At 36.2% G+C, this 12,268-nt stretch overlaps 1 protein-coding gene across 3 annotated transcripts in view; it reads right to left on the reverse strand.

Moving 5' to 3' along the window:
* Positions 1–12,032, reverse strand: part of LOC109854914 — a 32,863-nt gene extending 20,831 nt beyond the window's left edge. For all 3 annotated transcript variants that reach the window (XM_020428517.1, XM_020428515.1, XM_020428514.1), the window contains exons 1-2: positions 11,069–12,032; positions 275–368 (exon numbers count right to left, since the gene is read on the reverse strand). In XM_020428517.1, the coding sequence (XP_020284106.1) occupies positions 275–368; positions 11,069–11,110 (136 nt within the window). In that variant the 5' untranslated portion in view covers positions 11,111–12,032. The remainder of the gene's footprint in view (positions 1–274; positions 369–11,068) is intronic.
* Positions 12,033–12,268: the final 236 nt, after the last annotated feature.

A 12,268-nucleotide genomic window follows, 5' to 3' on the forward strand; every position in this document is an offset into this window, starting at 1 on the left:
CTACCGGAAAGTTCTGTCCGTTTTTGGAATAAAACAAAATACAAATTTTTCTTACCGTCAATAAACTTTATTAAATAATATAATTGCCATTATTAATAATAATTTCTTGCCAGCGTGAGGGCAATTTGTATATCTCATTTTTGAAAAATTAAGAAAAATTTGTATTTTGTTTTATTCCAAAAACGGACAGAACTTTCCGGTAGACCTAATAAATAAAATATGTCAAAAATATTAGTAAATTGCATTTAAATGGAAGATAAATAGTAAATTTTACCTCGAAAGGCGGGAGAACTGTTTGTGATGTCGGTGGCCAAGTTGACGAAATCTTCCAGCCCTCCGCCATCACCCCCGCAATCCATCATCGTGTCCTGCGCACAGAAGAATATATTCGGAAAAGAAAATTCTGTTTTTACTGAGCATGTCGACACAGACAAGTTCAATATTAGAGAAGTTTAAGTGGTTTAAAATCTATCGTGATTCAACAAACTGTATCTCACGGCGATTATATATTTCGGATCGAGAGACAGAAATTCATATAATGAAACAAATTTCATTACATATTATCTCAAATGGAATTAACGGCAAAAAACCTTTTCCGTAAATTGCCCCAAAAGTCAATAAACGCCCAAACGTGCTTATTCACGATTTTAAACAGCAAGCATGTATCACATCACAATTAAATCGCCCCAGCGCGTGGAATTTAATTAAGGTCCGCGTGAGAGCGGCGAATTATCACGGCGAAATATTGTAGTCGTAAAATAAATAAACGCGCGATAAAGAGCGCGACGAGCGATGTAATAATTAAACGAGCAAACTGGAATTTCAAACGAGAAAAGAATTCCGAAAAAACTTCCGAAAATTGGCGTAACTGTCGTCGATCAATTTGTGTGACGCAAAGTTTCCAACTACCGTTTAAAAGCGGTGAAAAATTACTATTACCTGATATAAGTGCGGAATTATATTAATATCGAGATTCTTATATAACTTTCACGTGACTTTTTGCACACGTTAATAACACACACTCGAACACGGTCGTCGGGCCGTTGCCCAATTTGCTCCGAAATTTATTAGTAATTCGTGAGAAACCGTTGTTAGCGGTCGTTCGTTCGATCGAGAAAGACTTTCCCCGAAACTATAATTACCATTCTCGATAATACGATTGCGCCCGTAGGATCTGCGACGATTTCTCTCCCGAGCGATTTCTTCGGTAACGAACCCTTCGATCTTTAAAATTGGCACATTGCGAATTTTGGAAAGAAACACAAACATTTGTTTCGCTCATTAGTTTATAAACATTTGTTTTATTCTCAATCCTTTGCGAACTGACATGGATCTCTCGGATCCACCTAAAAATTCTAAGTCCCTAGTGTTATAAAATTAATTTTTTTTCAACGCTTAATATTTTCGAAATTACAAGAGATTTTTTCAATTTGCTTTTTTTTATCGTTCAAACTTTTGATTCGAACAAAACATTGAAGAAATATTGATTTTTCGCAGAAGTGTTTGATTTTAAAGTCGCGTGGGTCTCACAGACCCAGTTAACTAGCGAGCTGTTTTGGACATCAGTCCACAAAGGGTTAAATATATTTTTATATTTTTTATATCATTCTGTTTCTTATACGCAGATGCACATATATATATATATATATAAATATTCTGATAATAGACATTTTATGTATATATTCATTACATCAATTTTTCAACTGCTAAGTAGTATTGCGTGGATTTGACGAAATAAATAAATGAACAACTTGTACAACGAGAATCATTTCGCAAAAAATATAGCTAAATGTGTTAAATTGCCGAAGTTAACAAATTAACACAGTGTGACAATCGTCAGAACTTTTAACATTTTTCGCATCGGATGCAATACATAATAGACATTCTCTCGTCTCCTTAGTCTGCTTGATCTTTTCTCAGAGTGTTGTTATAACGCGCCCAACTGACTAACAGACGAGAATATATTCCAGATTTACGAGCAACCTTGACTCTTTGTAAGATTCCAAGAATTTACTGTTTCCGAGAAATTACGACGGACACGTAAAATCTTTAGCGATTGCGTACCCAGTGACCCAGTGGCATTAAATTAAAAGGAAAAAGCAGACGCGAACAGACTAAGTAATGGCACATTGTATCTCGGTTGGAGGTGTTTTGTGTGTGTGCCTGCTGCTCGTTTGGATACCAACGGGCAAAAATCGGTAGTTTGTCACCGGACCGAACCCGCTGTTTCAATGTGACGCGCAAAGAAAAGAAAGAAAATTCAAAAGGGTTTTTTTTTTCTGGCGGTGGACAAATCTGCCACACGCGACATCGATACAAATTCCTTGAGACGAGTGAAAGCGAGAGGATGGAGAAAGTTCGTTCGAATGGATTAAAATGATCACGCCGTCGGTAGTATAATGAGAGTTGAAAAATTGGAAATTGCTCCCCGAGAGACAAAATTAAAAAGAAGAAGAAGAAATAAAAAAATTGTCAAAAAACTGTGACGACAAAAAGGTCGACGAATTAAAACAATTATGTCCGCGTCGACACGTAACGTTTAACAATTGCGACACACATTCCTCTATCTCGCAGTTTTAATTCAAACCGCGACGAAACAAGTCGCATAATAAAGCATAATATAGATGTGATAAAAAAAAGAGTCATAAACATAATTACTACCTGTGTTCTCGATAATACGGAAGATAATTATTACACGATGTGTTTGCGCGAAAACCGCGATAGTATATAAGATAAAATAATAGCCTTGATTCGCGACACAGTGTAATTAATGCGCATAAATTAATCGGCTCGTGTAAATTAATTCGCACACACTGTGTAACATTTTATGTGTTCAATCAATTTAATGACGTTACAATTATTGAAGAGAAAAACCTGAAACGCGCGCGTAAAATCATTCTTCGATCCACTTCGTCTCGTTCGTCGCGTAATAATTATTGTCACATTTTACGAGAAAATAATAACTTTTAACAACAGTTTAATTATAACGATAGCTCTGGAATTATACGTTCGCTGCTTCTTCTCGTCACTCTAATTGCGTCCATTTGAAAAACCACACCGAAAGGAAGCTTGCTTTTAAACGTGCTAACAATCTTTTTCGTGTTTTTTCGCTCGACAACGAATTCGATGCGTGCAAACGAGAGGCTATTGTGTAAATTCCCGTTGTTAAAGAAGAGGGTGTAATGCGAAATAAATGACAGGAGAGTCTGCGAGAGACTGAAGTCGCGTGTAAAAACCTACAACGTTTCGATACCTATTCGATTGATGTTTTTCAATGCAAACTTCTCGATTTAAAAGTCGAAATTTGAATTTTTTCGTTTGCGTGTTTGCGTGTATTTTGTGTAATCGAGGCGGCTCGAATTCTGCCGACGCATGCTCTCTCTAATCGATACGCGCGCGCGTGAGCGAAAATAGATCGCGATCTTTTCTCCGCGGTTCCTAATCCTCTTTTCTTCAGCCTTCGAGAGGCGAATGGACTGTTTCAAATGCAAATCGCGATGACAGTCACTATCGATTCCGCACGCGGAATCTCGTTCCCGGTGGATGTATGCAAATTATTCTCGTCGGACGATCTGAAGTACAATTTATAATCTACTCTCGGCTTGATCCTCCCCCCGTGGCTCCCGTCGTAGAGGCGAAAGAAACGAGAGCGCGTTTAAATTAGGTTGCAATTGATACACGCAAACGAGAACGCACAACACGACGAATATCCGTTCGTGACAGCCACGACATTCGGGTCATCGATCGCGAGCGCAAAATGCGAATGTGTGCGGTTTAGTTAACGAAGACACGCCCGGTTATATATGTCCAGCTAGAATAATTGTGACGGTAAATTATTGACCGCAACTCGTTTCGCAACATAAAATTTAAAATATGTGGTTGCAGAAAATTTGATGAAAAACAAAAATTTCTAAAAAAAATACCGTGGTTTCACGCACAAATTAAAATCGTGTCATGAATTTTAATAATTTAACTGCGTAACACATTTATTATTTAATTTTCTGTTTATATTTTTTTCTCTAAAACTGCAATATAAATGTAAAATTTATACAAATATAAAAATATATAAATTTATATAAATATAAAATTTATACTTTGTATATTAATCTGTTGTTGTTGTCTGTTCTCTCTTAGTCTTCGATGTTTAATAAATTGAATATAAAATATTAGGTCTACCGGAAAGTTCTGTCCGTTTTTGGAATAAAACAAAATACAAATTTTTCTTACCGTCAATAAACTTTATTAAATAATATAATTGCCATTATTATTAATGATTTCTTGCCAGCGTGAGGGCAATTTGTATATCCCATTTTTGAAAAATTAAGAAAAATTTGTATTTTGTTTTATTCCAAAAACGGACAGAACTTTCCGGTAGACCTAATATTATAAAATAATATTGTAAATCAAATCAAATCGATTGTATATCAAGTATCAACGTTTTTTTTTTTTTTTATTTTAGTGAAATAATAAGGAAATAAACAGGAAGAGCAAGGTGCAATTAGAAATTCAAATGCGACCTGACCTTCTTCAATGCCAATCTTCAATGTATAAAGAGTGGTTTCTAACTCGTTTCTGAATCTGAATTCTTTGAAAACAGCGCGCTAGAGTTGATCAAGGCAAAGAAAGCAAAGTCAATTCGACACTTGTTTCTTTTTTGCAGAAAAAGATTTGTTCAACGTTATATTTTTTGTCTCGTGCGGATCGCCAATTCACCTAATTAATTCGCATCGCAAAGTAATTAATCTTGACGTGCGATCAAATAAAAGAAACAAACGAAGATAGGATATAACGATTTACATGTTGACGCGGATAAGGCGAGCGATCGCGATCGCGTATCACGTCTTTGCAACAACAATTCGAAACAGGTTTATATATATACACGAAGTTAACCAAAATACATCTCCAAGAGATATCTATAGATGCGATGTAACACTAACTTCGCGTTAAAATAAAACAAGTTTTAAAAGCGAGAATCGGTAATTAACTATCGCTCGATCAAAAATGGAAGGTGATTAAAATTTCGTTCCGAAATTGGAAAACAACTTCGAGTAATGACAAATGATAATTAATTTTTTGAAAGGAATCCTCTCTAAATAAGTATAATACCGGGAGGGGCAAATCTGTCTACCTCTTGCAACGCGACCAACAACAAGAAACAGATTCAGCTCTTTCTTTTTTACAGAAGTATAAAACGATGATATAAAGACCTACACAAGGGACACGTAACGAAGGGACACGTTTGACTATTACTTCGGTGCAATTGTCTCTTGTTATCGGTTGTCAGACGGACGACGTACAATATCGCGGATGACGATGTGCCGCCGATATATTTCGAATTCAAACAGCGCCGCGAGTTTGAAGTGGGTGGTCCCGAGAACACGAGGAGTTTCGAGAAAATAAATCTCGACAAAGCGCCGTGTATTTCTTAGATTTGAGTGAGGATTTGAATGAAATCGCTTATTATGTAAAGAACATGAGCCGCATTAGCGTGAGCTAAATCAACTTTTACGTACATGTATATATTATACATTATATACGTACATATATATATATATAATACATTAATGTAGAATACATTAACCAGAGTGTGTAATCTTGATGAAATTAAAGATAAATTATGTCGTAATTCATGCTTTTATTATGAGGAATAAAAGAAGATACGTAATATAGTCTACTGGTGTTACATTTATAATGGATGACTTTTTTACGATGTGGGTGGAGTTGCGGTTTCTCACGTCCAGTAATTCGAATAAAGAGTAAAAGTCTCTCTACCTCTCTTTTTGTTACATATTAACCCTTTGGTTAGATCTCAAAAAATGACGATGAGTTAGTCAAACTCGGATCTGTGAGACTCGCGCGACTTTAAGGTTGTATTCAGGGTAAGATCTCAGTCAAAAAGTTTAAGAAACATAGCGTAAATCGAACCTATTTTAATATTTAGATAATAATTGTTTGCTGGAAAAGTATTATTTGTACTAAAATAAGTTACAAAAACTATTTATTATACTTTTAATAACTACGGAAAAGTTTTTATGTATATCTTTGTGTGCCCTTTTGATGTTCACTTTTGATAATTTTGAGTAGGATTATACTTTACGTGCAACGTAAGATAAAAATGAACAATTAGAAATATATTAATCATAAAAAGTTTATTAAAACGTAACAATTGATGTATAAAATTACAAATATAATTGTTTTATGTATATTAAATATATGCTTGTATTAATTTTAACAAAATATAAATTTATATTTTATGTGATATTCTCGAAATGACTATTTTTTCAAGTGGAATTTGTTTTTAAGATATTTATTAACAACTGCAAAAAGTTTCAAAATTATGGCATATCTACATCTACAGTTATTTTGTAATTTATATCAGAATATCGTGAAATCCCATAAGAACTCGTGTTAAATTAAAATCGTAATAACTTTTTAACAAGGCTCGCAAAAGAGCTGAAATTTTGCATAATTTCCTTTTTTAATATTATCTACTGACTGGCAAATTTTGAATAATCTGGCATATCTTTTATCTCACCCTGAATACAACTTTGAGATCAAATATCAAAAAAAAATATTTTTTTAATTTCTTTTTTTTGAATCAAAAGTTTGAGTTTCTGCGTCAATAAAAAAAAAAAAAATAAACAAAATCTCTAGTAGTTTCGAAGATATAAGCGTTCAAAAGACTGATTTTTTTCTAGAAACGCCGATGCGCGTAATTTCCAAGTGAGTCTGGAAAAGCCACGTCTGTGACTCTACAAAGGGTTTTAATAATATAATAAAACTGTGTATAAAAATTTTCTCTTTTCTTGCAAAAATATAATCTACTTCTTCACTTGACAGGTGTATATTTACGAAGGAACACAAAACGACAAATTGAATTCAAACATGAGATTCGAGAAAATTTCCACACGCGAAAAAGGAAAACTCGAAGTAAATAACTTTGTGGATGATCGAAATTTCTAAGGCACCGAGTGAATTCGAGATCGTATTCTACTCGCGCAATAAATACAAATGTCGAAACTGTGGCGAAGAAACCGGACGAGAAGCCACCTTCCACATTTTATATATGAGATTGCACTTCTTGAAGAGATATTTCTTTTTCCGAACGAAGTTCCAAAGAAGTACGGACGTAGGAAATGCAGTTAACTGCAGAAAAGGGCGCATCCTCCTCCGTGCGCGCGCGCAATGGGATTCACAATTTGAAATTCTAATTCGTTCCGGCGTCGTACCGATAGAATTTTAAGCAAGAAGAAAACTCACGGCGAGATGAGACTCCGTAGCGCGAAAAGATCGAAGTCGCGAGATAAATAAGTAAGTAGACAACCGAAGGAGTGAGAGGAAGAAGAAAATAGTTTAGAATCTAAAGTGAGAATCTACACATTCGTAAACAAGATATTATACAGATATTTGGATTGTATCAAAAGCGATATAATAAAATAGCGCGAAAAAAAAATGCGTGGGGAAAAAGAAAATATAGTATCGCAATAAAAATAGCGATTCTCTTTCTCTCTCTCTCTCTCTTCCTCCCTTTCTCTCTCTCTCTTAAACGGAGAGATCGATGTAATACCATAGTCTCTCGGATGAAAAGCGGATAATAACGGTTGCGCGCATAAATCGATGCGCCCCTTTTACCGTTAATAACATACACACATATAACCCGACTGCGCGCCGAAAGAGCAAAGAGAGGGTGGGAAAAGCGAAAAGAAAAGAGTGGTCTCTCGCCGTAATCCTCCTCGCGCGAGTCGCATAAATCAGAAGCGAGATAGAATCAGAATTATTCGCGTCGCAACACTTCGCTTTTAATGGAGATTTAAATCACCGAACACACACAACGGCGAGTTTTACGCCCCGTTTGTCGTTGTTCTCTATACAGCCCAAATGTATATACACTCGAATATATCGCCGCTTCTGACGGATGTGACGGGAGAAACGATGCGAGAGTATCCGAATTCATCGGATCTGGTGGTGTACATATCGTGTGACAAAACGGGAGGGGGGAGGAGAAAATTCGCGTTTCGCAGTTACACCAAAAATGTACGGAACCTCCGCAGAGGGAAAAACGAATAAAAAAGTCGATTCGCGCAATCGATTTCGAGCAGGTGCGGTTCTTCGGTTCGATGTTACGGGCCTCCCGATATATTCCGCGCTGCGATCGTAAATACAGATGATTATCGGACGGCAAATTGGAATTTTTCCGGGAATATCTGTGAAGCGAGAGAAGTAAAGGGGGAAAAAATATATATACATATTGCGAATTCTATGAGCGTGAAATTGACGATTAAAATGTCATGTAACGCGACAAAACAACAACATTACTTTCGAGATAAGTGTGCGTCGTAAAGATAATATAGAAATGCGTTTATCGAGCGCGGAAACATAAAACTCTATCTATCGGGATATTATTAATGTTATTATACATAAAATCTCGAGTTGAGCGCAATTAAGTTTAGCGCAGAAAACGATAAAATATTTTATAGAATTTTTTTGATTTATTTAACTCTTTGTGATTATTATTTGAGTTGGTCGATAAGTAATGTCGGAATTTTCGACCAAAAAACAAAAACAATTCTTTTTTTATAATATAGAAAACTTTATTCAATGACGTATTAACCACTTTGACCATCTTACAAAGTAACTTCATAACGCATCCTTCCAGAATTTCCCATCTTTTTCGGCAAAAAATCTTGAAACACACATTTTGCAGGCCGACATTACTTATGAAATAAACTGATGTACTGCCTATCTTTTTCTTAATGGTGAGTTGTAATTATTACTTTGCATTTATCCTGTACTGCTTCTCTGATTTTTGTAAGGTTTTATATTAATTTGCTTATGTAGATTTTTGTATGCCACTGAGGATGACTCAAACCAAGAGTCGAAACGTTTGGCATGTTTAAATAAAGATTTTTGTTCATATATCAACACCTAGTATTTGACTCCGTATTGGCCCTCTTGCATATATATTTTTTAACAATTTCACGGAGTATAAATCAAACACATATATTGTTAAAAATAGTATGTTTTTACAGTTGAATTGGAATAACGGCAATATTGAGCCAGTGCAGGATGTTGTGCAATAAATAAATGTACTTCAAAGTAGTTTTTAACAAAACGTGTCGGCTATATTTTAAGCCCTTATCAATTGCATCTAGTAATACACGGTGAAAAGTAAAAATTAGAATAGGTATTATATAGTCTTAACACACATAAATAGATTTTTTTATACATAAATGGATTACTGACCTTAAATACTAATGTTTACAAAAGTGGTAGTCACATATTAAACAATAAAAAAAAAAAAAAAAAGATAATAATCAGTATCAAATACAAGTCGTACTTGCTAGAACGTAAAATCGATACTGAGTCAAAGTGCAATCGATCGAACTGTAATGAGGAACACAACTCCCTCTGTGTGTTAAAATAGGACTTTTTCAAGTATAGGGATGTATGTATCGTGTAAAGTCTCTGTGTCTCTCATTAAATTCAATCCCTGCTCCTGTTTTTTAATAAATACCATTTCAGAAGTCAAACGTTTATGATAATTGTTTTCTATGTCTAATATTTTTACTGAACTCCAATCAAAGCTATGGCCCGTTTCCATGCTGTGTTTAGCAACTACAGACGTATCAGTTTGTCCTTTCTTAACATAATTGATATGTTCTTTTAATCGAGTTGTTAGTTGTCTTTTTGTTTGTCCAACATAAGAGGATGTGCATTGTTGGCAAGATATCCGGTAAACAACATTTTTTTGTTTATTGAATGGAACCATATCCTTATGTGTTTTAATAAATTTCGACAACTGGTTTAAATTCCGATATGCGGGATTAATGGTTTTGTTATTAATTTTATAGTGGTTAAAATTGGAGTTGGGCTTGTGAATGTATGGGATGACAAAAAAAAGTTTATCAGTCTCTGCATCTTTCTGTATATAATTATTAATGTGTTTGTTAAGTTTATTGGTGAATAATGTTCTCAATCTCCTATTAATATTATTAAAAATAAAATCTATTGGATAGTTGTTATTTAGTAAAATGTCAATAGTAAAATGTAAATTTTTTCTAAAAAATTGTGGATCTGAGAGAAGAATTGCTCTATCTACAAGTGAGAAAATAGTGCCTATTTTTTGACTGATGGGGTTTTGTGAATAATAATTTAAATAACGGCCAGAAAAAGTTGGTTGTATGTATGTTTTTACTTTACAGTTTTTAATATTTAACATTGTAATATTTTGCTAAAATTAATTTTAGATTGTGATTTTTCAAACATTATGTTTATAATATAAAGTTTTACATAGTTTCTCTCTCTCTCTCTCTCGACAGAATAGATTTCGATGTAGGTAGACTGGATGGTGATTACCTATTAGTCAGAGTATTGTGAATGATATCAAGCTTCATTCCCTCTTGAAGTATATAACAAATGTATTCTTTCTGTAGATATTTCTGAATAAACAAAATTGTGTTTTAATGCAATTTCTATAGAATTTTTTCTATTGTTTCTCTGTTTTAGTCAAGACAATTCAGAACCAATTCGTCCAACGAATTTCTATTTCTAGTATATACATTTCATTTTTTGTTTTACATAATATCTCCGTTATAACTCTTTCTTTTTTATTACGTTGCATTCAAACGCTTATCCAAACGTTAATTCATATTTTGTGCCTTTTACTATATCTATTATTTACTACGCTTATTACGTTTGTATTATTTTTCTAATTTCGTCACAATTATTCTGTTGAATATTCTTTTTTATTATTAAATAAACAAAGTTAAAACTTTGTCAATAAATGAGAGTTATTCGAAAACTCTGTTAAAAAATTTCGATATTCTTATTGACAAGAGCTCGGGATCAACTAAATAACAATATAAAGTAGCTTCCTTTTTTCGCTCTGGAGTGATTTAAATGCATTCCGGTGATGTCAACGACGCTCTCCGGGAGTTTAAAGCGTGACGTTCGTTCGTTCGCGTTCTCTCGCCACACACGGAAACGGAAAACGGGCAGTACGTTTAACCTAAAAGGCCCGCGCGTACTCGTAGTAGTCCGATTTATATATTAGTTTTATTATACGTACCTCCGACAGAGCGTCCTCCATCATATCGCTCGTGTCCCTCATGACTCTCGATGGAAACTAGCACCGACAACAATCACTCAACGCCCACGATATACTTCCTCGCCTCTCCTCTCCTCTCCTCTCTCGTGTAGAGTCGCGACTACTTTCCTCTATCTGTCTGTCTATCTTTTTTCCTCGCTCCGTTCTTCTAGCTCCGTTTTCCAACGTATGGGTATGTACACACCGACGTACGTGCGATGATTATCTCTCTTATACTCGTTCACTCACTTCGTTTTGTCTCTCTCCTTTTTCTCTCTTCACGCAGAGAGACGGGAGAACACAATATGTATCCCGTAGATTACCGAGCTACGCGAGAATAAGAAGTCAATCCGATGACAAGTGCTCGCGACAGACCGCCTGCTCCGGCAGCAACACCACCGAGAGAAGGAATTCCGTGACGTCACGAGGTACACATCTCTTCTTCTATCGCCAGCGGGCGGGCGGGCGGTCGGTCGGTCTCGCGCGTTTCGCTGTCGCTCGTATTGCTGCTGCGTGCCGCTGCTGTTCCTGCTGCTGCTGCTGCTGCTGCTGCTGCTGCTACACGGCTTTTGACGGATCGATCGTATCGCACAACGTGTCGCTCTCCTCCTGAGGCCGCTTATCCACCCCCACCGTCGACGTCGTTGACTGTCGTTGTCGCGATTACACGCGAAAATATGGCCTCGCGATTACACGCGAGCACGTATGTTTTCAGAATATAATAGAAGTGATTTTATCGAAAAAAAAAAAAAAACATTTCTTGCGACGCACAGCTGTAGTCTACTTTCGCAGCAAACTCGGACTCGTTGTTTTTTGTTGTATCTGTGTATCTCGCGGACGGGATACACCGAGTTCTCCTTCGCCGAGTTCTCCTTCACCACGCGCTGCCGAGACGCTCGTAGCCGCGCGATCCACCGGAGTACGCGACTTCGGAGACACTGGTTGGTCGGCGCCATGCGCGCGCGCTGCCAGGTAACGCCGAGTGTGTCTCGCAGGTCGAGACCCTCCTGTGCCAGAAGGCAGATCTGCCTCCATGACAGTCGGCGCACGCACACACACGCGCACTCTATGTGTGTCTCTATCTCTGTCTCTGTCTCTGTCTCTGTCTCTCTCTCTCTCTGTCTCTGTCTCTGTCTCTCTCTGTCTCTGTCTCTGTCTCTCTCTCTCTCTGTCTCTGTCTCT

Source organism: Pseudomyrmex gracilis, unplaced genomic scaffold, assembly GCF_002006095.1.
Source record: "Pseudomyrmex gracilis isolate BER0280 unplaced genomic scaffold, ASM200609v1 scaffold_75, whole genome shotgun sequence".
Lineage (NCBI taxonomy): Eukaryota > Metazoa > Arthropoda > Insecta > Hymenoptera > Formicidae > Pseudomyrmex > Pseudomyrmex gracilis.